At 41.2% G+C, this 25,277-nt stretch overlaps 4 protein-coding genes and 1 long non-coding RNA gene across 6 annotated transcripts; 3 read left to right on the plus strand and 2 right to left on the minus strand.

Moving 5' to 3' along the window:
• The first annotated feature begins 1,576 nt into the window (after positions 1-1,576).
• Positions 1,577-12,714, plus strand: LOC113685955 (uncharacterized). Its single transcript, XR_003447604.2, has 4 exons — positions 1,577-1,690; positions 3,798-5,215; positions 11,053-12,107; positions 12,534-12,714. It is a non-coding gene; the product is annotated as an uncharacterized LOC113685955 (long non-coding RNA).
• On the minus strand, positions 5,283-10,727 carry LOC149045989 (uncharacterized). Its single transcript, XM_089207827.1, has one exon. It carries the CDS (start codon positions 10,725-10,727, stop codon positions 5,496-5,498), a length of 5,232 nt encoding a protein of 1,743 aa, XP_089063953.1. The 3' UTR covers positions 5,283-5,495.
• A 1,789-nt stretch (positions 12,715-14,503) lies between the features above and the next one.
• On the plus strand, positions 14,504-23,701 carry LOC113685964 (uncharacterized). 2 transcript variants are annotated; one of them, XM_089206777.1, is made up of 5 exons: positions 14,504-14,673; positions 15,986-16,024; positions 16,679-16,801; positions 20,091-20,434; positions 20,934-23,701. In XM_089206777.1, exons 1-5 carry the CDS (start codon positions 14,652-14,654, stop codon positions 20,964-20,966), a joined length of 561 nt encoding a protein of 186 aa, XP_089062903.1. In that variant the 5' UTR covers positions 14,504-14,651; the 3' UTR covers positions 20,967-23,701. The 2 variants fall into 2 exon arrangements, with proteins under 2 accessions (XP_089062903.1, XP_089062904.1); XM_089206778.1 differs by lacking the exon at positions 15,986-16,024 and having other exon boundaries at positions 14,548-14,673.
• On the plus strand, positions 17,266-19,730 carry LOC149045990 (uncharacterized). The gene has a single exon (XM_089206775.1). It carries the CDS (start codon positions 17,525-17,527, stop codon positions 19,592-19,594), a length of 2,070 nt encoding a protein of 689 aa, XP_089062901.1. The 5' UTR covers positions 17,266-17,524; the 3' UTR covers positions 19,595-19,730.
• LOC113685965 (beta-1,3-galactosyltransferase 1) lies at positions 21,832-23,630 on the minus strand. The gene has a single exon (XM_027203555.2). It carries the CDS (start codon positions 23,628-23,630, stop codon positions 22,350-22,352), a length of 1,281 nt encoding a protein of 426 aa, XP_027059356.2. The 3' UTR covers positions 21,832-22,349.
• Positions 23,702-25,277: the final 1,576 nt, after the last annotated feature.

Raw genomic sequence — 25,277 nt, forward strand, 5'->3', positions numbered from 1 at the left:
AAACCTAGAAGATCACTGAATACAGGAGACCATGTTCTTTTGACTGAAATTCGTTACAATAACTTTTTATTATGTTAAAAGATTCCCATGCATTTTAATCCCTGAAACTTTGATACAACAGTTATCTCAGTACAACCCTCTGTATGGGCTTCCTGTGGCCTTAAGTGTCTGTCATAAGTGTCATAAGTGTTGCGGCACAAGCAACGAAGCGATTCAAGGTGGCGGGTAATATGAGGGTGAGAGAGGGCTGTGAAACGGGTCTGGCACTGGTTACATTGTCGTGTCTCAGAGCTTGGTCCTAAGCTGAGGCTTTGTTGTGGCCAGCTTGTGATTTCTTGCAGTTATCAAGGAAAAGATTACTGCACCTGTTACTGGCCAGCCTATCTAAATGCTTTTTAAAACAGCCTCTTTTCACTGCATTTTTTTCCACGATATGCAATTCAACCTTTAGGTCACGCTATGAGTTTGCGCACTGAGTTCTTGCGGTTCTCTGATTGTTTCTTGCGGTTTGCAATTGACCCTTGAATGTCAATTTCCTTTTATTCCCCTTTGTAATCAACAAAAAGCAGAGCATTTGGCGATAAAATTTCGCAATTTCAAGGTGTTCTGGTCACGTACTGATGTTTATTTTGCGAGGTAATAAAAATTCAACATGAAGACAATTTGCGCGCTGATTGTTTCTGAGAGTTTCAATAAGTTTCACGGCTTTCTCTCTCGACGGAAACCCAGTCTGAAGGTAATATACTGTCTGTTTAAGGAAATAAATGGGAATAACAACTAACTCCCGCAAAAATCGACAGAATACAAACAAGAGGATAGCTATATTCATAATAATCTCAGACGCAGCTGTAAAAGATCAGAACATAGAAGAAAGAATCGTTTACCAGGCAACTACCTCAGGAGAGAGAAATCTTAGACCCTATAACGTTCGCAACACCCCAAGATTGCATGAAACTGGACGGGAATGCCGATACTAAAAGCCCGTTGGTGTAACAAGTTTCTCGATTTTTATCACGCGTGCCGTGATCGTCCCTTTATTTCTGCCACATACCTCTTTCAACTTCTGCTCTCATAATTTTATGTAAATCGAACAGTGTTCCTGTGTTGATGTTTTTATTGCATCGCATCGCTTTCCTGCTAGACAATGTATTGATATTGGAAAGAGGTTGTTCCATGTTTGAAAGGATTAGTTTGTTTCGTAATCATGAAAACGTTTCTAATTTAGATTTTTGTAAAATAAGGATCATTTTACGTTGTAAAACCATCGTTCACGCGCGCAGCAGAGTTTGTGTTTACTTCTGCAAACTCCACTGATTTCCAGTTCGTTTCGTTTCAGTGCGTAAATTAAAGTAAGCCTCAAGTCAATGACTGAGAGAAGAGCCTATCAGTTGATGCTGTGGGATTGAATTGGTGAGTGTTTTCTGAAAAGGATATACTCGATAAGCATTGAAGAATATTTTAGTGCTTCTAATCTATGTTATGATTTAGTGCACAGTTTTAGGAATGTTAACAGCAAGAAAACGTGACTTTAATTACCTCAGTTTATGCTGACGGAAATTTCCTTTGTTGTTATGCCTCATTAGTATTCAAATATACAGAAATTGATCATACGATCGATAAAAACAAACTTGACAATACATCTCGTCGGGTGTGCGGTTGATTTTGCGTAGAAAGCTTATCCTGGGAAAAGGTAAGATAATTTTTGGGTATAATCGTTGCAAAATGGTCAAGCATTGCTCATTATTATTTCGGATAAATTTTTTCAAGCATTTGCCGCTTTTACGGGCATTTAGCGGATAAAACGGTCATGTTAGATTATTGAATTTGAAAATGAACTGCGTAAGAGCTCAGTGAGTATTATCCCTGAGAAATTAAACGAGCGTTAAGCTAGAACCTCGCTAAGATCTTGATGGAAGATGTTTTCATTGTTGTTCTTTGAAGCTAAAAAGTGTTTCAGCTGTGAGAAAGCCTGAACAGGCAGTTGTTTTGCTTAACAGCAATGAAGTGAAGTAAGAATTCGTTAGGGTGATATGAGGAAGGGGCTGACCGTTTGTTATCTTAAAATAAGATCTAGCCCCCATAAAAATTGCAACCTCTGGCCACTAGAATATGGTGCAGAATAACTTTCGTGCTTGAGGCAAAGCGTTTTTTTAACTGAATAACGAATTTTCCACGGTGGTCATCCAAAATTTCTAAACAAGCAAACGGATCGACAAACAGCTCCGACGCATAAGATCAATTTTTAGTGTTTCCATTACCACATGTAAAGTCAAGACAAAGGACCTCTCTTAATCCTCAATAACTACTCATGAAGATGCAATATGACTCTTCGCTGTATTCTAAGAAAAAGAACTGTCTATTGCATTTACCAAGGTAAGTTACGCCGACTAAAGAAATGGCAAACAAGACGTTTAAATTTCCACCATTAGTAAACCGCATAAACGAACACACCGATCTCAGGCTTTCATTTCGTGCGGGCCTCAACTGAACTCCGTCGAAAATATGCAAAGAAAAAAAACACTCTTGTTCTCGGCTGAAGCAGATATTTCGTTTCAGCGCCTTAAGGTTGAGAGCGGACGACCCTAAAAGCTTTTGCCAATAAGTATGTTGATTGACTATGAATTCGTAGCCGCGATGTTTACTCGTAAACTGATGCGTCATCTTTCTTCGGTCTTTATATGGAAAACGAAAACAGATCAATCCGAACTTACAAAAAAGGGTTGTAAAAATACATTCACTTGAGAAAAGGGGCGAGTTCTTCGTAATATTTCGATCCATTGTGCAAAGCATAGTAAGGGCTAGACTTGGCTAGACTTGGCAACACAAACCTCGACGGGTTAAGAATAAATTAGCGACAGACGAGAGTCTTTTTTTTAAGTATGGCTGTGATTTATTCAGATTACTGTTAACTAACTTAAAAATAAAAAAAATAACTTACTTAACTTAAAACTTATTGTTTTGATAGATATTCCGAGAGAACACTAGCATACAATCGTTCTTTTCCTCAAAACAGAAGTGAAGCTCGCGAAAAAGGTGATTCGGGGGTGTTTTCGGGGGTGTAATCAAGGGTTGATGAGCACAAACAATAGCTTGCGTACATTGTACAAGCGTCTTCTTTCCTTAATACCTTATTTCGGACAGTAAATGACTAAAGAAAATGAACCAAAGTGAATAGAATGAAGACAGCAATTTTCAATTGTTTGCCGAAAGTAATCAGTGATTGCTTTGTTTTTCCTTTGCATCAAGTTCAAGTTCAAAGTTTCATTCACCAACTTGAACTTCACTTCTTGATTGGTCCAGAAAAGTCACACCACCATCTCAGCTATTTATTTGCAAAACTAAAACCCTCACAACCTGGTCGTCCGCCTTTTCTTGCGCTTTAGGCAGTTTGGTCGGTTTTATTTTAAGGTCTCATTGGCTCTTAATGGTATTTCGTTTCTTCTGAGTTGCCTATGTAGATGTGATTATTTTGGGTTTGGTTTTACAACACTCAATCGAAAAGTGCACTAATCAATCCAAACTGAAAACTCCAAAAGTGAAACTCAAACATGCGAAGCGTCTACCCAGGGGAATGGAACTTTGAAAATATGCAAATTTGGACAGACTAAAAGTTCTACAAATCTAATAATGGTGACATGGACAATCCCGTGAGAAAGACCACCTATAGGTCTATTTCGTCTCCACATGCACGCCTTCATTTTTACGCGAGCTCTACTCACGCGAGACTTGAGTTTTAATCAATGGAATGACTTGGGAAAAAGCATATATGAATAGTTATTTTTGATTTTTTTGTTCAGGTGTGCAATCATGGTTTTTGGCGAAGCTCTAGTGTTGGCGTTCCTGGCCACAACAGTAGCCTTATTTGGTGTGTCTGTGCACAGTATTTTCACATCCAAGCACAACTCGCTGCTGGAATTGAGAAAACTGGAGGATCAGATGATGGAAAAGTACGGCTGGAATCCTTCAATGCCTTACAATGCATACAACTAAAGATAAAAAGCGAAGAGTAAAAGCTTAAACTGGATTTTTCAACCAGATAATTGCTGGCTCTCAGTAAGTGTGAAGAAACCGTAGATCGAGGTTGCATTAGAATTCCAAGTTCCACAAGAATTTTTTTGTATATTGGCGTGTTAATTACAACACCGTAGAAGGACTGATCTACAAAGATGACCTAAGAAGTTTTGCCCTGGTTTTATTACAAGCTTAGCACAAACATTTACGAGATATTAACAAGAAGAAACCTACATGCTTTCCTTTAGAGTAACGTGAACCAGTTTGATACAGTTGTGTGATACCTAATTAACAATTTAGCTTTTAAAGGTATTTATCGGTTCAATGTTATTTGTAGGTTAAAAATTTTTCATCGAAATAATCTTACTGTCAAGATTGTGGTCAATCGAGTGTAGGATCCGGAAATGAGTAAAGATCTAGTAAGATCTAAATTAAACCTTTTTTTATCTTTAATGAGAACCTTCAGTAGTCCTTCAGCTGACGGCCAGCTTTCTTCTGAGAAACGCGACAAACGGGTTTCTGAAAATATACTCGTACAACAGTTTACAACTCTTCTGAAAATAATTATGCTGAGGACCGGTTGTTATTTATTGCCCGGGAGGGGAGGGGTGGGGATTTTGGTCTTGTTACGATTAAATTTACCTGATCCCCATAAAGCTCTGTAGTAGTCTTATGATCCTCGCTTATTGGAAGTTAATTTTATATAGCCTCCTTTTAGTCTACTTTAGGGACGACTGATGCCCCCTCTATTTTCCAAAACCCCCTCCCCCCACCCCCACCACCTCAGGCAATAAATGGCAGACTTTGTTCTAACTTGCAGATTTCTGTTGGGTAAGCCTCTCACTTAGTAAAGACGCTAGTTTTCACGCTGAGTTTTTTCACTTGTAATTGTTAAATCGCTATTATTCCCCCATCGTGATTTAAAGAAGCAGACAGCGTAACGGGAAAATTTAACATGTTTTGGTCACGTACTGTCGTGTAGTTTGCGAGGTAATTAATATTCAGCATGTAAACAGTTTGCGCTCTGATGGTTTCCTGAGAGTTTAGATAAATTAAATTGGAGGGCTCTCTCCAGACGAAAACGAAATCTGAAGATTTTGCACTACCTGTATTTTGCTACATGCAAAAAAAGTCTCGCTGAAACGGGCAACGGAAATTCTCGTTCTTTCTTCCGTCCTTTTATAACTAAAAAAAAAAACACTAGGTGTCGGGAAATGGTGCTCGCCGACAAAGGAAACTCACGCGTCTGAAGATTTTCACCAGATTTTAATATATTTTCGCTTTTTCGGTACACGTCGTGGTATTCTCTCCTAAATCAATCCTATCTGTTTGTAATTCTATCTTTTTTCAATATCATATCATATAACAATCACGCGTTTCGCAATCAGTTCATGCACGTCATAAAAGGTAACACAACTCGCTTCCGGTCACGACACTCTCCCCCTATTTGATACCGGAGGTAACAAATACACACAAAAAGAAAATCATTGGTTCAACTTAATTGTTCGTCTTGTCTGGCAATGTCTTTGATACGCTCCGCTGCGGCAACAGCTGCTCTCCTGGGTGTGAATGCCCTGGCTCTGGGGTTGAGGACATTTGACTCTGGGTCTTGAGGCTCCTGATATCGGTCGCATGACAACTCCATGGGGTACAACTGTTGGAGTGCGCGCTCCAGGAACGACTTTCCTGCCCTCAGTCTGGCTGCCCTGACAACACCGTCTCTCCCCTTGATGAGCTTTGCTACAATTCCGAGGTTCCACTTCCCTGTTTCTTTCGTCACTTTGGATTAGAACGACGTCTCCGGGTTTAATCTGTGGTTCTTCTTTCTTGTGGTTGAGGTTATGTCTTTCTCTCAAACTCTTGATGTACTCCCCGGTCCATCGGGCCCACAACACATCCTTACAGCGTCGAAGATACTTGGCTCGCTTCCTTAAATCTTTACTCTCGATCGAAACTGGATCATCTTCTGGTAACAGATTGGGCTGGCCAAACATCATGGCATTTGGTGTCAGCGTGGGTAGCTGGACATCGTCTTCCAGATAAGTTAGGGGGCGGTTGTTAAATGCAACTTCCACATCTAGGAGCACCTCCTCAAACTCGCTCCACGTGAGCCTCGCTCCCCCAACAGACTTGTACAAGGCCCGCTTTACAAGCCCCACCAACCTCTCGTACTGACCGCCCCACCACGGTGCCCTACTCAGGTTGAATTGCCACGTGATCTGCTGGTGTGCCAGGTAATCCTGCATCTTCTCGTCGTTCATGATGCTTCTCAACCATTTCGCCGCCGCAATGAAACTTTTTCCGTTGTCGGAGTACACCTTTTGTGGTCTTCCCCTTCTGGCTATGAACCGTTTCAAGCTTTTAATGAACTCTTCTGTACTCTGATCGCTTAACAGCTCCAGGTGGATGGCTCTGGTCAGACTACAGGCAAACAATAGGATATAGGCTTTACCTTCCTTCTTCTTACTGATTTTGTATGGTATTGGGCCGGCATAGTCCACGTCCAGTACCTGGAAAGGAACTGAGCCCATGGTGCGGTCAACTGGCAAGTTTCCAGGAGGTGGACTTTGGAATGCCACAGCACGGAACTTTTTACATCCAAAACAACCCCTGATCACTTTCTTGGTTAGCTGCCTCAATCGAGGTATCCAATAGTCACGTCTGATGAAGGCCATCGTGAGTCCAACTCCTCCATGTAAGGTCAGGATATGTGCATCTAGAACCAACTTCTCTGTCAACACTGCACTTGATGGCAGATAGATTGGATAGCTTCCTTGAATTCTACCACGGCACTCGTACAACTCTTCGTTGTTCTTCTGTAGGTTGAGGGTCAACTTGTCCTCGTTGAACTTTTCCGTCATTTCATAGCTTGCTTGGGCCCTCTTTATCCACCATTGCACCTGCTTGTCCGTCTCAGCTGTTGTTAGAGGACCACTGAGTCGTACTGCTTTCTTCAACTTGCAGTTGTTCAGGAATCTCCTTATCCATGCTGTCACCCGTACCGTTTTCCAGAAACTGTTTTTCTCCAAAACTTCATCGAAGTCATCCTTGGTCTCTGTAGCAGTTGCGAAGATTTCTTTTGCGAGTTTAGCTTCCGCTTCGGTTTCTTTGCTCGGTTCTGTGAATACTTCAGCTGGCCAACGATCAGGCTCTGTCAACCATTTTGGACCCATTAACCACAGCTCTCTCAGCTTGTCCGCTTGGCAACCTCTACTGCCAATATCAGCGGGATTCTGGTCGGTACCAACATGCCTCCAGTGAATGTACTCTTTCTCTCGTATCTTGTTCACTCGGTTGGCCACAAATTGCTTGTAGGCACTCCCTTCTCCTCTGATCCAGTGAAGGGCCACAGTACTATCCAGCCATCCATGGACTGATCTAACTGGCTGGCCTTCTAGGGCGTTCTTCACATTCTCGGCGAGGTTTGCCGCCATGTGCGCAGATACTAATTCCAGTCTAGGAATAGTGAGGCCCTTTTTTGCCAAGCGCGATTTCGCTGCCAGCAATCCTCTGCTCACGCCTGAAGCTTGATGAACCACTGCATATACCACAGCTGCTGATCCTGCCCCACTTGTGTCTCCAAACGCGTGTAAATCGATTGCTTCAATGGTTTGTTGGAAGCCTGCTAAACTGCGCGGGAATTGAAGGTGGTCTGGGAGGTTTTTCTGGAATTTTTGCCATTGCCTTCTGATGTGTTCGGGTACGCTTTGGTCCCATGGAAGGTGTTGGTCACAAACTTCTCGATACAAGAACTTCCCCACGAGGGATACTGGTGACGCTAGGCCAAGGGGGTCGTAAATTGAAGCGAGGAACCGCAACATTTCCCTCTTAGTCACTTCTGGGGGTGCTTCTGGAAACTTCACAGCAATGGTGTCCTCCGTCTTGTCCCATGGTAGCCCCAACATCTTGGTTTCTCCGGTTTTAACTCCAAGTTGTTCCTTGGCATAACTTTGTCTCTCGTCTTCCGACTTCGGTTCTTCGTTCGTTTCCAGATCTGGCTCGTTGGAATGCCACTTGTGTAGTTCGAACTGCGCCTCCCCAAAGACTGCGACAGCTGTTTCTTTTAGTTTGCGCACCTTGTCTTTGGTTTCTCCACCGGTAATGACATCGTCCACGTACAGGCTCTTTTGGATCTCTTCCACTTCTTTTGGGTGTCTTTCTTTTAGGCTTTCCAGGTGTTGCTGCAGTGTTCCCCCTAACAAGAACGGTGACTGCACCAGGCCAAACAATGCACGGGTAAATCTCAACACTTCCACATTTGATACATCTCTGTTCTTTATCCAGTGGAATCTTAAAGCATCTCGATCTTCTAGTCGAATACGTACTTGCAGGAAGGCCTGCTTAAGGTCACCTGCCAACGCCACTGGCTTCAGACGGTTTCTTATTAGCACATCCCACAGCAGGTTCTGAAGGGGTGGCCCCGTCTCCAAACAATCGTTAAGGGAGGGACTCTTCTCATTTGATCTCGCTGACGCATCGAACACGATTCTCAGCTTGGTGGATTCTGCTGACTCTCTGATGACAGGCTTGTGTGGGATGTAGAACTCTCTTCCCACTGGGTCTGAAGACACCTTCTCTACGATCCCTTTCGCCAACTGATCTTGAATGACTTCGTCATACTGGGCCAGAAGGTTGGGCTCTTTCTGTAATTTCTTTATCAGGCTTTCGAGTCTTCGTAGACTTCCACACTCGTTGTTTGGGAGGAGATCATGACCATGTTTCCATAGTAGCCCCGTCTCATACCATCCTTCATCGCTTCGTCTGAGTTGCTCTTTAAAATCGTCGTACACTGTTTGCTGATCACCATTTGGCCTGTCCTCAAGGCCCAACACGTCAAGACTACATAGCTGGTCGTAATCAGTGGACGACGTTCTGGTGAGATAAACACTGCTCAGGTGTGCTTCCTTTCCGGCCGACATCATTGTCCAGCCTAAAGTGGTTAGCTCAGCTATGGGTTCTCCGGCCTTTCCAATTCTTGGTTTTGTGTCGGTCTTTATCCGCGAGTATTCACTAGCCCCCAGTATCAGATGGATGGGTAGTTCCGATTTCGTGTCTCCATCATCCATGACTACTCCTTCGAGGTGGGTGAACTGGTTGATCTTTTCCGAATATCTTGGGTTGGGCACCGACAGTAGGACACTTTTATCGACTTTGCTCACTGTGGTTGCCATCTCGAAACTCCCATGGGTGTTTGCAATCTTAACGTTGTATTGTTGAATCTTCTGGTTTGTCGAACACATCATCATGTCAATTCTCTTGTGCTCTATTCTTGACGGTTGCTTTCCAAGTCGTTTGACAAGTGCTGCTGAGGCATACGAGCTTCCCGCCCCAGTGTCCAGTAACGCACGGCATGTTACGCCGTCCACATTGACAACCACGATTGGGTAAATGACTGCTCCTTCACTGGTGGCTAGCAACATCTGCTGGGAATCTCTGTCACATATTGAAGTATGATGTCTGCCGTTGCACTTCTGACAACTTCTCACAATACGACACTCAGCAGCTCGGTGTTTGGTACCAGTGCAGTTGAAACATAAACCTTTCTCACTGAGGTGCTTTCTTCTCTGTGCCACACCCACTATCTTGTCACAGTCGAGGGACTTGTGTCCGCTAGATTTGCAATAAACGCATAGTCTCGGTTTCCACTCGTCTTGCCTCGAGTTAAACAATTTGTCTCGGGATTTAGGCGGCAGGGTTCTGCCACTGCTTGGTTCTTCGGATGAAGGCAACGGATTTCTTTCGCACCACTTTCGAAGTGACTCTAACATCTGAGGAAATCCCCACTCTTGCCAGTTGTCGTCCAAACGGACAAGGTCAGCCCTGATGTCAGGTAGTTTGTCCAAGGTAACTCGAACGTAGCCATTTATCTCTTGAATTTTTCCCATGGTTTCCAGTGCTTGAGCATTAGTTGACAGCTTCTCGTAGAATGGGTGTATTTTTGCTGGCTGAGATCCCTGTATGGTGGGTAAGGAAATAATACACTGCATGTGCGCGTTGGACACTTCGCTCGGTTTCCCGTACTTTGCTGTCAGAATGCTTTTAGCTCGTCCGTAGCCTTCTGTATTGTAAGGCAAGCCATCTACCGATGCACGAACTTTGGGGGTGAGAAGCTCTTTGAGGTATGAAAATTTCGCTACTTGTGTAATACTAGCCTTATCGATTTCAGTTTCGAATTGGCTCCAAAACCTCAACCAGTCGAGGCGGGTTCCTTGAAATTTAGTGATGGTTAACTTGGGTAACTTGGCGCCACTCTCCTTTAGAGATTTGTTTCGATCCTCTTCTAATTTCTTTACGTGGTCGCGTTTGACCTTCAATTTTGCCTCCTCGAATTTCAACTCTTCTTCGTAACGACGATTCCTTTTCTCCTCTTCTTTCTTTTCCTCCTCGTCTCTCAATTCGCGTAAAGCCTCCTCTCGTAGATTCCTTGCCTCTACTCTCACATTATCGGCGAGTTTTTCGAATACGTCGACTTGCCCTTCGATTTCCAATGTCCATTCTCTCACGTCGTTCGGGTCGTCTCCTTGCTCTATTTTTAGCGCTTGTATTTGAACCTTCTGTTCATGAACGCCGTCTAGCTGTTTTTCCAAATCCTTTTGCAATCGCTCTAACGCTTTCAGTTCTTTCTTCTCTCGAATTCTAGGTACTTCTTCGGTCGTGAATTTCAACATTCGGAGCTTTGCGTCGATCTTTTTCACCGCTTGCTCAAGCTCAGCCATTTGTTGTTTTTGATAAAACCACGCGGTCAGTGTGATTTCTGTGATTAATTTTCTGTTTCTTTTAAGCCGTGTCCTGGCAGGGTCGCCACTTTTGTCGGGAAATGGTGCTCGCCGACAAAGGAAACTCACGCGTCTGAAGATTTTCACCAGATTTTAATATATTTTCGCTTTTTCGGTACACGTCGTGGTATTCTCTCCTAAATCAATCCTATCTGTTTGTAATTCTATCTTTTTTCAATATCATATCATATAACAATCACGCGTTTCGCAATCAGTTCATGCACGTCATAAAAGGTAACACAACTCGCTTCCGGTCACGACATAGGAGACATGAAAAATGTGCCACCGACTTGTCTATAAAATAGAAACAGATGGCAAACAAGACCTTTAAATTTCCACCATTAGTAAACCGCAAAAACGAACACTCTGATCTCACTTTTATTTCGTGTAGACCTCAAATGAACCCCGTCGAAAATATGCAAAGAAAAAAATAAACACTGTTTTTCTCGGCTGAAGCAAATATTTTCCTTTCAGCGCCTTAAGGTTGACAATAGACGAAGCTAAAAGCTTTTGCCAATAAGTGTCTTGATTGTCTATGGATTAGCAGCCGCACTGTATATTTGTAAATACGTCATCTTTCTTCGGTCTTCAAATGAAAAACGAAATCAGATCAATCCGAACTTAAAAAAACTGGTCGTAAAGATACAGATACTGATATTGATCCAGATACGCTTACTTGAGAAAAGGACCGAATACATCGTACCACTTTGATCCATTTTTCGTAGCATTATAACAGCTAGACTTGGCCAGACAAACCTCGACGGGTTAAGAACAAATTAGCGACAGACGATTATTGTCTTTTTTTTTTTTTTTTTCAAAGTATGGCTGTGATTTATGCAGATTAATGCTAGCGAACTTAAAAAAACAACAAAACAAACTTGATGTTTAAGTAGATATTCTGAGGGATCACTGGTATCCAATTGTCTGTTTTCCTTCTAGAAGAAGTAAAGCTCGCGAAAAAGGTGATTCGGGGGCGTTTTCTTGAGTGTAATCAAGGGTTGATGAGCACAAACAATAGCTTGCGTACATTATACGAGTGTCTTCTTTCTTCAGTAATTTATTGCGGACAGTAAATGAATAAAGAAAATGCACAAAAGCGAATAGAATGAATAGAGCAATTTTTAATTGTTTGTCGACAGTAATCAATGATTGCTCTGTTTTTCCTTTACATCAAGTTTAAGTTCAAAGTTTCATTCACCAACTTGAACTTCACTTCGTGATTGGTCCAGAAAACTCGCACCACCATCTCAGCTAATTAGTTGCAAAACTAAAACCATCACAACCTGGTCGTCTGAGTTTTCCCGCGCCTTAGGCAGCTTGGTTGGTTTTTTTTTCAAGGTTTCATTGGCTCTTAATGGTATTTCGTTTCTTCTGACTGACCTTCGTGATTATTTTGGTTTTGGTTTTACAACGCACAATCGAAAAGCTCACTTACTAGTCGAAACTGAAAACTCCAAAAGTGAAACTCAGACATGCGAAGCGTCCACCCAGGGGAATGGACTTGAAAAGATGCAAATTAAACAGACTGAAATTTACACGAAACTATTTATGGTGATATAGACAATCTTGTGAAAAAAACCGCATACTGGTCTATTTCGTCTCCGCATGCACGTCTTAATTTTTCACGAGCTCTACCCACGCGAGACTTGAACGCTTCACGCTTGCATCGCGGTAAGATGAGTTTTAATCAATGGATGACCTAGGAAAAAGCATGTATGAATATTTATTTGCTATTTTTTCGTTCAGGTGTGCAATCATGGTTTTTGGCGAAGCTCTAGTGTTGGCGTTCCTGGCTACAGCAGTAGCCTTATTTGGTGTGTCTGTGCACAGTATTTTCACATCCAAGCACAACTCGCTGCTGGAATTGAGAAAACTGGAGGATCAGATGATGGAAAAGTACGGCTGGAATCCTTCAATGCCTTACAATGCATACCATGACAGGACGGAAAATGCGTGCACTGTAAGTACCTCCCTTTGTCCCATACAAAGCCTTAGAAAACTTTTCTAAGGGTTTGTATGGGGACAACGGGAGGTACTTACAGTGCACGTATTTTCCGTCCTGTCATGCTAAAGATAAAAAGCGAAGAGGAAAAGCTTAAACTGGATTTATCACTTAGATAATTGCTGGCCCTCAGTAAGTGCGAAGAAACCGTAGATCGAGGTTGCATTAGAATTCCAAGTTCCACAAGAATTTTTTTTTGTATATTGGCGTGTTAACTACAACACCGTAGAAGGACTGATCTGCAAAGCTGACCTAAGAAGTTTTGCCCTGGTTTTATTACAAGCTTAGCACAAACATTTACAAGAAATTTAACAAGAATAAACCTACATATGCATGTTTTCCTTTAGAGTAACGAGAACCAGCTTGATACAGTTGTCTGATACCTAATTAACAATTAAGCTTTTAAAGTTATTTATCAGTGAAATGTTATTTGTGGGTAAAAATTTTCATCGAAACAATCTTACTGTCAAGATTGTGTTCAATCGAGTGTAGGATCCGGAACTGAGTAAAGATCTATTGAGATCTAAATGAAAGCATTTTTTTTATTTTATCTTTAATGAGAACCTTCAGTAGTCTTTCGGCTAACGGCTTTCTCTCTTCCAAGAAACGCGACCGACGGGTTTCTGAAAATATACTTGTACAACGGTTTACAACTCTTTTGAAAATAATTATGTAAAGGACCAGTCGTTATTTATTGCCTGGGAGTGGAGGGGTGGGGTTTTTAGTCATGTCGCGATTAAATTTACCTGATCCCCCATGAGGCTCTCTGGTATTCTTATGATCCTCACTTATTGGCAGTTAACTGGCGATTAATTTTCTATAACCTCCCTTTATACTACTTTGAGGACGACTGATTCCTCCTCTATTTCCCTTCCTAAACCACCCGCCTCCTTCCTTCCTTCCTCTCCCCCCCCCCCCAAACACCACCTCAGGCGATAAATGACGGACTTTGTTCTAACTTGCAGATTCGATAAAGCAACCATGATAACGATAGCCTGTTCTAGGCGTTCAGTTTGTAAAAGGAAGGGAGAGTAGCGGCGGAGCGAGAAAAATACAGGAGACTTAATTGGCTCTGGTCGCGTAAAGGATTGGGGCTTGGGTCGAGTTGCCTCGGACCCAAACTTCCCTCGGAGTTATGTTCCGATGAAAAGATAATGACCCTCACGTCAATGTTTTTTCTATGAGTTGGCACCTGCAGTGACTAATAGCTTTGTGGTAAATTAATACTTTTAATTTCTTTTCAGAGAAAAAAAATAATGTGGTGTACCAAAAAACCATTTTCCCCTAAAGACTCGACCATTTACATCAGACTTCCGCGAGGAAAATAGATAATCTGTTGATAAAAGACATCAAATGATTCTTATCACTGACGGATCTGCCTGGTTTTCAAGTTGCTTCGCAACGATATTTTTAAAGTAAACAGAAATAGGTTATTAAAGTCAGTGGTATTGAGAAACTCGCTCTTTCTCACCACCAACATTAAAATTAAACTTGTAACCTTCCTAACTCTGATGTGCAGTTTTAACGAGCGATGAAAATTTGTGACGTCCTCAAAATTAACATTATAAAGCTCTATTTTAAATGTGTAAATGATTTTATGTTAAAACTAAAAATTTGAAAATGTCAGAACTTAATGAAACATTGGACAGCTTTGTTTAATTTTTCAAACGGCTGGATGAGAGACCATTGTCTTTTGCCTCCTTAAATTTAGTTAATGTTTGCAATAGCCGCACAGTCCTTTTAACCATAACTCAATCATCAGTCAAGGTGTCATTAGTTTTAAAACAGAACACCGAAAGGACTTGAAAAAGGAGAAAAAATACAACTGTTATTTAGTGAGAAAAGCCACCAAGTCGGAAAAAATGATAGGGTTAAAAATTACAGGTGAGATGATAATGTATACAGCGAATACATAATACCTTTTGACTCAAGAAGCAAAATAATTCTTCTCTCTCATATCATGATAAAAAAACAAATGAGTTAGAGGTATACATTGATAATCTGCATGAGCATATGTTGTGTCTCAAAAGTGTTGTTGAATTTCTTCTGTAAAATATATCTTTAGTCACCCATTTTGCTGCTGCTAAAGAGTAAACGGTGTGTTTGAATAGCTAACTTAAAAATATGAAATATTTTAGTTTGAAAAGGATGTGTGAATCATGTGAGAAAATAGGGGAAACATATGCGAGACAAGATTGTTTCGAGATTTCAAATAGATAACTTGCAAATTTATCATTCTTAGGGCTGTACCTTAGAAAATCCTTTTCTCATTCAGCTAAATGAATAATTAGAAGTTATGAAAAAAACGTTTTTATTTGGAGTGAACTTACAAAGGGAAAAACTTAAAATCGTACGAGCGTCGTAATTACTATGCTGTTTTTTGTCATACACATGATGACTCAAGCTTTGATAAGCAGGCTGTGAGAGCATAAGTCGTAAGCCAGCTGACATAATATTTCTCGACGGGTCATCAAGATGTATTCAAGAGGCTTTATTGCTTTTTCCAAGGGGTTCTGCTCATGAAAGGCCATGATAGGGAAACCGTTTAACACTTTAAATCCCACGATCTGATTGTTAATTCTCCCCTCTAGCTGCTACACACTTCCTGGGGAATTAGTTACGAGAATTTGGTGTTAGATTAAGATAACAACTTCTGCCTAATGAGTTTGAGTATTCTCATTATCTGTGCGCTGGATTATGTATGGATATCACTAGGAGAGGTTACAAGTTAATCACTTCTGTGGCGTCCTGAAGCTCATTCTGAAATGCCACTCGCTTATTATCCTAATAAACCGGTCATTATCTACCGTCTGTGGGGGGAGGGAAGAGGGGGGGGGGGAGAGCAGAGGATTTTGATGCGTCATGATAAAATTTACCTGATCCCCGATTAGGCTCTTAATATTCTTATGAATTCCTAGCCCCTCCTCATGGTCAGTCAATTGACAGCTAGAAATGATAATCTCTTGTTGGCAGTTAATTTTCTGTAGCCTCCCCTTTGTGGACTTTGTTGACGACGACTGATCCCCCCACCGTCACTCCGAAAACCATGTGACTCCTCCCTCTTCCCCCGCCCCCCCCCTTTCCGAGACGATAAATAACGACTGATCAATGAATTTAGGCCGGAGTTGTAAAAATGTATATAATTTCTTCCAAACAAACAAAAATATTCTAAGACATTGGTTATTTGATTTTTCAGTTTTTAGCTGGAGTTTGTGGTACATGGCGGCATTTGCAAGTATGGTAAACTTGTTTAATTTTTTCTTTTATTAGTTTTGATTTAATCTCCACCATCGAAGAGGAACTGTTTTACTTTTCCGCTAACCCGCCTGTGGATCTCCCGGTTAATTATATACAAACACAACTAAGGTCCAATTTCAAAATGATGTTTAAACCTTAAACTTAACTACAAAAGTTTTTTACTTGTTTCTCGGTCATTTGTTTCTTCGGCTCATTAATGTTTATCGGTCAGTAGTCAGTAAACTAGTCAGGTCAGCAAACTAATCAATTAAATTGCATTGTTCGCTCGAGTCTCCACCTCGCCTAATTATTTGCGCTCATCGTGGCTGAAACTGGTATGTATTCAACACCTTTTATCTATAAATGAGTGCATCCATAGGCTAGTTACATTGGAGAACCAACCCGTATCGCAGGTGTCTTTTTGGGGCGAGTTAACATCATAGGCTCGCGGTGGAGAAAGACGAAAAGATTTCTATCGCTCCGTCCCCGCCCTCTCCTTACTTTTTGACCGTCGCTCATCCCCCCCCCCCCACTGCCTTTTTATCTCCTCTCGTCTCATTATTCCCCCTACCCCTCCCATGCTAAGTCATTCATGGTCTCAAGTTACTTACTGTTCCAATTTGTTTCATACCCTATATAATAATGGCACCAGCATCTTGCTCAGATAGAGGTTATTTTTGTTGGATTTGGAAGACCACTGGCAAATGCAAAAGGACTTCCGACTATGCTGTGTACAAATGCCAAAAGACATGCAACTTTTGTCCTGTCCCGACAGGTGAGTAAAGGCAAAAATGTTTGAATGAAGCTAAACTAAATCTTAAGATTCCATCGATGCAGAAAAAAAAAGGTTATCAAGAAACCCTGGACGATTATAAGGTCGTATTAGGGTATCGCCGACTTGACACGCCACTAACGACAAGCATTAGATATTGCCTAAAGCCAAGTGGCGACTGATTGGTTTTATCAGATCACATCTGATTGGTTGAGAAGATGGCTCGAGGTTAAGGCGAACGGCAAAGCCTTTGAGAATATGTTAATTTTTCGCGCCACATCGCTTAAATACTGTTATTTGCATGTTTTAAACTTTTACCTTGATAATGGAGTCATGACTACTCCGAAACGTCGGATTTTATCGTTCGTTTTTACCGTTTTATCTTTTAAGAAATCTCTTTTAATACGAACTTTGAAACGCGATAATCAACTGCACTTGTTCAGGAGACTTGAACAGTGCAGCAAGAAACAGATCAACTGCGATGGTTCAATTGAATTTCTGCGACTCTGTCAGAATTTCGATCTTACTCCAACTTTCGCCAAGATTGACAAAGAAAGGAGTTCTAAATGGAAGCAGTCATCGGTAGCCTTCGAAAGGAATGTAGTTTCTGAAGAGCTAAAGGACAAGATCAAACAAAGTGCATCTCTTAAGTGCGAGATCAACTCCATCTACGATGAAATTCGTCGAAGCTGCAGCTTGTTCCGTTACACTTGCATCCTACGCACAATGGTCAATCTCAGAAACAAGTACTATCAGGAGGTAATGCGCACTCACACTAAGAAGATCGCTAGGTTACTCTACAAAGAAACGGATGTTGACGAGCATATTCACAACATATCGTCTTATGAACTCTCTTTCTTCCAGAAACTGGTTTTGTGTCGGGGTTTGAAATTTGCCTTTCCGCAACGAGTGTCACCGATTGAAGTGAAAGCGAGCTTTGAAAAGGCTTACTGGAGCCTTGAACCTCATCTTGAAAGCGATGATTTGAAAGAATTGGCAGCCGCAACCCTACGATCCGTAGCTCTGAATTACATCCAGCGCAAAGTACAGAAACCTCCCAAGACACTTTTGGTTGCCATCGAACAACTGAAACGACGTGACGACATCGTCATCACCAAACCAGATAAAGGATCGGGAGTGGTCGTAATGGATAAGTCCGAATATCTGCGACTATTATCCGAAGCTTCCATCAATGATTTCAGTAAATTTCAAGCTGTTCCCCTGGAAAGGCCCTCGAGTAAAGGTAGACCGCCAACATATTACCACCCCCTCCTAAAGAAAGAGAAAGATTTAGACGCCATTGTTCGTAGAATTCTGCCTAAGTCCATAGCAGATACTGTTCGTCCTACAGGTTCCAGATTAGCACATTTGTACGGCTTACCGAAAACACACAAGGAGCGCTTGGCGATGCGCCCTATACTATCAGCAACGCAAACTTACAACTATGCACTGGCGAAATGGCTCGACACTAAACTTAAGCCTCTCTCTCTGAATCGCTACACAGTAACTGACATTTTTGAATTTGCCGACGAAATTCGCGAATTGGAAATATCAAACGGCGACATTCTGGTTTCTTACGACGTGTCCTCCCTCTTTACCAACGTACCCTTGGATGAAACAATTGAGATACTCGCGAACAGAGCTTTTGACAACGACTGGTTTAATTCAACCTATGACCTGAACCTGACCAAAACGGACCTTGTTGACCTTCTCAGTGTAGCTACAAAAGGACAACTCTTCCAGTATAATGGAGCACTTTACGAACAGACGGATGGCGTGGCCATGGGTTCCCCCCTTGGTCCCCTGCTAGCTAATGTGTTCATGTCTTCGATTGAAAAAAACCTCGAGCGAGAGGGTAAACTCCCTTCCTTCTATCGAAGGTACGTTGATGATACACTTACTATCATGCCAAATATCGCAACAGCATCTAACTTCCTGGACACGCTTAACAAGGCACATTCTTCCGTAAAATTTACGATGGAAACCGAATGCAATGGCATGCTCCCTTTTTTGGGCATCCAGTTACTGAACCGATCGCCCCAAATAGAGACAAAGGTGTACGTAAAACCCACGAATTCAAGTCTCCTCTTACATTACCAAAGTCACGTTGACAATCGGTACAAACAGGGTTTACTCCGAACTATGCTGGGTCGAGCACATCGTTTATCTTCTTCTTGGTCACACTTCTCAGACGAATGTGACCGATTGAAGACAGTATTCTCGCGTTTAAAGTACCCCAAACACCTCATCGACTCTGCCACCAAAAATTTCGTTGACTCAAAGGTTTGTGACCAGCAGCGACCATTATTACCAACTAAGGAGACGGATGACACAATTCGAGTGGTTCTACCATTTAAAGACCAAACCTCAGCAAATTTTGTGAAAGGACAACTCAAGGATCTGAGCCTCAAAGTGAACACCAACATCCAGCCCGTATTTGTCAGCCGAAAAATTGATCAAGAACTGAATGTGAAAGAAGCAAAGCCATCGAACGTAAATGAACAGTGTGTTGTTTATAAATACCAATGTGACCTGTGCGATGCAGGTTATATAGGATACACACGCGGACATTTACACAATCGTGTAAAAGGACATAAACAACAATCCTCAGCCATTGCCAAACATTGCAAGAACGTACACGGGACGATCCCTCAGGACCTACTGAAATGCTTCGAAGTTCTTAAGAAGTGCAGGAACAAATTTGACTGCTTATTGTACGAAATGCTTCATATAAGAACTTTAAAGCCAAACCTGAACGTGCAATCGGACTCTATTCGTGCGAAAGTATTTGTATAATCTTCGCACCTATTATGTTAATTTTTCGCGCCACATCGCTTAAATACTGTTATTTGCATGTTTTAAACTTTTACCTTGATAATGGAGTCATGACTACTCCGAAACGTCGGATTTTATCGTTCGTTTTTACCGTTTTATATTTCTACTTTTGTTTTCACTTCAAATGCATGTGTGCGGGGCGAAAGAAACGGCGATAGTTCTCCTAAATGCTTACAACGCACTCAAGAATTCATTAAGGTCATCAAAAACAGTGAATGTGGTTGCAATACAAAACTCTGTACCCTCTGTGCAGTGTTTCCCATAAACCGTGCACCCTAAATTGATCCTTGTTTCATAAGGCTCCCATGCAAATGTCCAATCCATAAACTCTCACATGCGACTAACTTCAGTTATGGACGCTTTTTCTGCTTATAGAGAACCTGCTTACAAAAGCGTCTGAATTTCATTTACAACTGTGGCTAATTTATAAAAGCAAATTCTCTTTGAATTGCTGCAGAGGCCCCGAAACCTACGGATATACCACCAACATTTATAACAACTGACCATCCTGTTGCATCGAAGCCTTCGGAGTGCCATCTCGAAAAACTTCTACCCATCAGCAGAGAACGTGTTCGGGACAAACAGCTACAGGGTCACGTGATTTACCACCATTCTGTTATATCAGAAATTCAATGCGAGGATCTTTGCCTTCGGATTCCCAGATGTTTGGCTTATAATTATCAGTATTCTGGAAAGCATGACGAGAATGAGAGGGCCTGTGAACTGATGAACAGTGTGGTAGATGTAAAGAGCAGCGTTGGTTTCAGCTTCCGACTGTTCGAGCGCGATAGAGCCAATAAGGTGCGTGGAGAAGTAATCGATATTGAAATTCTCTAATTAGAATTTCGTAGGGGAGCTTTCACAGGGAGCTTTCCTGTTTATTTTTCCTGTTTCTCGTTTGTTGGTTTGTTTCTGAGTAAAACACGAATCTTTATTGCTCACTCGCGCACGATGCCTGAGGGTCGCGCTCGCACGGGCAACCCAGTTACAATCACTACAGTGCTATGCACAGTCGATCCAGACGTGGAACGAACGTAGATATGATTTAGAAAATTACTAAAGATAAATCATTCAATACACTTTCCAACAGTTAGTTTACATCTCTAGCATATTCTTCACATGGGTAATCTCCTTTTTTTCTTATTGAGTTGTTGCAAACCAGCCGTTTTCTCTCCTCTTTTTGTTTTTTCTCTCGCGTGCGTCCTTAGAAACTCACGCTCTTTCCACTAGTACGCTTACCACCTGAGTTACAAGCAATTTTCTGAGTTGAAATGAAAGAAACTTCATCTTTCTTTTTCAGTATTTATTCAGCAATTGCCTTGGTGATACGTGAAACCTTCTAATCTGATAATGGGCGACCAATTCAAGACTGAACAACACTTTCCTCTTTGTGGATTAAGGAGAAAACCCATCGTGTATACTTACTACTCTTCTCTCACTTCAGTAGCAAACACACACATCCTACTGTCTCCGGGCGTGATACTTGGAATATCAAGGGAAAGAATCTAACATTTCTAACCAATAGCTGCACTGTCATCTGCGTTTAAAGCGCAGTTGAGGGCATACAGCGGAGACATAAGACCTTTCAATTGCTTATCAAAACTTAGTATGTCCCTCCAGCGTATTACCTAGTATGCGCAGACTGTCAGTTTTAACCCTTTAACTCCCAAGATCTCACTAGTAATTCACCTAAACTACTATCTGCCATATAGTTCTTGCGATGTTAGTTTGGAGAATTTGGTATTGGATCAACTAATAATCTCCTAATTAATATTTTTCTTTATTCTCATCACTTGTCTGCTCGATATTGTATTGATATTGTAAGGAGAAATTCTCTCTTAGTCACTCATGGGAGTTAAAGGGTTAAGTCAAAATGCGAGGTATTAGTAAATATATCTTATCAGACGTTTTGATGTGTGGTATTTCTGGGTATTTTAACGAGTTTTTTTGTATTTTGACCCGCCTTACGGGCTCGTTACAATATGGCACAGTTCCTAAAAATACCAAGGGATAACACGCACCGAAGTGTCTAATAACTTATTCAATATCGTACTGCTTTATCTTAAATCAGGAACCCATTATCCTTTAGTAATGGGCTCCTTTTCATATGCATCTCTTTGAAACACCTAATGCCAGCTGAGCCAACTTGTGATGCAGATGTTTTTATTTTGCATTAAAACAAATAACCGTACACTATCGTGGCTAAAAATCAAACATTTATTTTTGCTTAAGCACGATTGGTCAAAACGCATCACGTGACCAAATATCCCCCCCCCCCTCCCCGACTGAAACTAAATAATGCACTCGTTTCGCGTATTATTTTTACCTTACTTAGTGCAGTTGTATAATAGTGATCTATGACTTCGTAATTAAAGATATCCTTAATTTGTCATATACTTGAATATAATCTTGGACCCAGATCCTACCGTCTACCTGTAACTGGGATGTGTAAACTGCTTGGCCGTGGATATTTACAGCAAAGAAGCCTAATGAAGGTTCTTGTATTAACTAGCCTCTTCACCGTCAAAAACGTTCATTGTGTTACACATTGACTTTTTAGTATTTCCCAAAACACCTTTGTCTTTTATTCTCAAACCCTAGCTATCTGTTTTATCGCCTTGTATCAAATTTAATAAATTGTTGACGCGTGATTTTATCTCTTCGGCTGCTCGGAGGTAGATATGTAGTACTTGCTTATCACACCCTATCTAGCCAGTCAGAGCGCGCAAAAAGCTCTATTTACCCTCTCAGGTGTGATCACAATTTTACAAAAAACAACCGCAAGAAAAACCAAAATAATCGGGGATATTAAAAGAAATATAAAACCCACCCATTCATAAATCAATAAACATTTCAAATAACTTTCTGGAAGTTGTTTTGTCTGTTCCATGTTCTCTGCCACAAAAAAAAACTCCAATAATTTAAAACTATGCCCTATAGCCATTGCCGAAGCAAAATCGCACCTTTGATAGTCTGCCAATTTTTTCCTGAAATAAAAACCGGGTATATCCACCGGTTGAAGGCCAATTTCTTTGGCTAAGACACCTATGTAGGCATCTTCAACAGGGAACACAGGTCTTCTTTCTACTGCTTCTAGTATAGAAGGAAGAACATCCCTGGAAATAATGTAAGACGCACCTATGCAGTAAGAAGGATAAAAATCTTCAGCCAGGCAGTCTCTAGCAACGCAGTGTTTCGATTCCTTTGCTCGTACTACTCGACCATTGTCACCACCAACGAAACCACCGTATAATTTATCCCCTGCATAATTATTATTTGCATAATTATCCAGCCATGATAGCAGTCGAGGAACATGAACATAAACATCGTCATCTGTTTTGAGGATAAAGCGTGGGTTTACATGAATCAAACTCCATAGCATCTCAGACAAAATCTTAATCACTAAATTTTTGTAACTATCCGTCATGTTCAGCACAAGAATGTCTTCAAAAAAGGCCGCTTCTTGGCGAATTTCTTCAGAGCGTTCGGCGTCGAGAGCTTTGCCTATAACAAAGACGCGCTCCCAGTTTCTCCGGCCACTTTTGATCGACTTGTCGCCCCATGTATTACGTATACTGTTTCGTCGCTCTGAATGCAACTTGTCAACTCCAGATGTGATTAAAACCAAAAGGAAAATACTTGTGTTGTTGAAGTGCAGGGTTGGTTGCGTAACATGAGGAGCGAATGAAAATGTCAGCTGAGAGCACTGCCAACGAACGTTCTTGAGTCGTGGGTACATGGTCGTAATGTCATTGAAACTCGAAGAATTAACTCTTAGTTGTCCTTCCAATCCCTCTTCCTTCGTGAAAATCCTTTTCCGTTTCACATTTGGATAGTAAGTGTTTAAATAAATCATTACTATAGCGACATTTAGAAATCCTACAACTGTGACAATTTTACAAAATGCTCTTTTCATTGTGCCTGTGGATATTGCACCGATGTAGCCGTGAGTTGTGAATTTAGTCTTCCTTAGAGCTAAAACAGCTGAAAACGTCATTCGACAGGGTCAGCATTAGATTCCATCCACCAAAACCACCTCGAAGGACTTCGATGGAATGATGGACAACTCATGACCAAAGTTCATAAACTATCCAAAATTCATAAACCGGGAATTCCTTTGAGACCCATTGTCTCTTTTGTTAATTCTCCGACTTATGCAATTTCTAGTTATCTTGCGAGAATTTTGTCACCTGTTGTTGGGAATACTGATTACACTGTCAAAAATTCCTGGGAATTTGCGGATTTCATAAGAGATAAAACTCTTAACGCTTGTGAAGAATTAGTATCTTTCGACGTTGTTTCGCTCTTCACTAAAATCCCAGTTGATCTTGCCGTGCCGGAGGAGAGACTCAGAGAAGATGCTTCCCTGGGACAAAGAACTTCTTTGCCTGTGGAGGATATTATTCATCTGCTGTCTTTTTGCCTCAAAAGCACGCAATTTACATATAACGGTACCTACTATAAACAAGTTTTTGGTACAGCGATGGGTTCGCCCGTCTCTGCTGTCATTGCTAACATGGTAATGGAAGACGTGAAAGAAAGGTCCTTAGCTGCTTCACCGGTTAAACCCTTTTTCTGGAAACGATATGTCGATGATGTTATTTCTGCGGTATCCGGAAATGAAGCGGAGCGCCTCCTGTCGCATTTGAATTCAGTAGAGCCGTCGATCCAATGGTATCCGGTCACTTCGCAAACGTGTCACTTCGCAAACTGTCACTTCGCAAACGTCCTCTGTCGATTCGCAAACGCATCCCAGTCGATTCGCAAACGTAATATGAATCAACGAAAATCAACAGAAGAGAATCACTTTACTTTTAATCATTATAAATGATGAATTGATTGCGTGACTCGACTGATCGACGTGCAATGTAGAAAAATACACGCACAGTATCACTTTATTAAACCACTAAATGATCTACTAAACTATTCTCTAGTATTTACAAATATTTACAAATGTGATGGTTTCTGTGTGATTGACGACAACCGTGTAAACTGGAACGCACGAAGTGAAGACAGGGTATTGAATACATATCCAAGATAGATGTAAAAGAGGAACAAGACACAAATTTACATCTATCTATGCTTCGATCGAAACCGCCTTAGAGTTGTTGAAGAATTAGACGTATTAACTGCTAAACGCTAATAATAATGTACAACTACTTAGTTTTGCACAGCAACAAGAAATGTATTTGATTTGAAGGCAATAAAAGTCCCTAAGAAAGAACACTGTGTTGGAGGAAAAGGGGGATTGCAATGCCGTCCCAAGCGTAACAAGTCGCGTAGAAACAGAAGCAAACAAAACCCAAACTCCAACTGGTGATAAATGTGAAACCATGAAATTGCACAATTAGCAATAATATTTCATAAATATAGTGCATAACTCTGTATGAAGAATGGAAGTGTAATTATAAACTAAACTTAACTATTAGACTCTCGATTTGTTACTTATAAAGAAAAACCATGCAACAGCACCCATCAATCTACCCATCACATCTCTAAACTTCACAAATGTGCCATTTCGCCGACATCAGGAATTAGAGTATTTGTGGGAGTTTATGGCACTCTCTTTTTTCATCCGAAAAATCAAATAAATAACTGCTCCATATGATATATCTTTCAAGTATTGTTTGTCTAAAAAGATTCT

This window comes from Pocillopora damicornis, chromosome 5 (genome assembly GCF_964200805.1).
Source record: "Pocillopora damicornis chromosome 5, jaPocDami1.2, whole genome shotgun sequence".
In the NCBI taxonomy this organism is placed as follows: Eukaryota; Metazoa; Cnidaria; class Anthozoa; order Scleractinia; family Pocilloporidae; genus Pocillopora; species Pocillopora damicornis.

What these genes read in the sequence shown, in the direction of transcription:
- LOC113685964 (XM_089206777.1), top strand. Translation starts at nt 14,652, where the DNA reads ATGATAGGGTTAAAAATTACAG. An exon ending in GATAGGGTTAAAAATTACAG is followed by an intron (nt 14,674 to 15,985) that starts GTGAGATGATAA and finishes TTGATTTTTCAG; the next exon opens with TTTTTAGCTGGAGTTTGTGG. An exon ending in AGCGCGATAGAGCCAATAAG is followed by an intron (nt 20,435 to 20,933) that starts GTGCGTGGAGAA and finishes TTTCTTTTTCAG; the next exon opens with TATTTATTCAGCAATTGCCT.
- LOC113685965 (XM_027203555.2), bottom strand. Translation starts at nt 23,630, where the DNA reads ATGACGTTTTCAGCTGTTTTAGCTCTAAGGAAGACTAAATTCACAACT.
- LOC149045989 (XM_089207827.1), bottom strand. Translation starts at nt 10,727, where the DNA reads ATGGCTGAGCTTGAGCAAGCGGTGAAAAAGATCGACGCAAAGCTCCGA.
- LOC149045990 (XM_089206775.1), top strand. Translation starts at nt 17,525, where the DNA reads ATGGTCAATCTCAGAAACAAGTACTATCAGGAGGTAATGCGCACTCAC.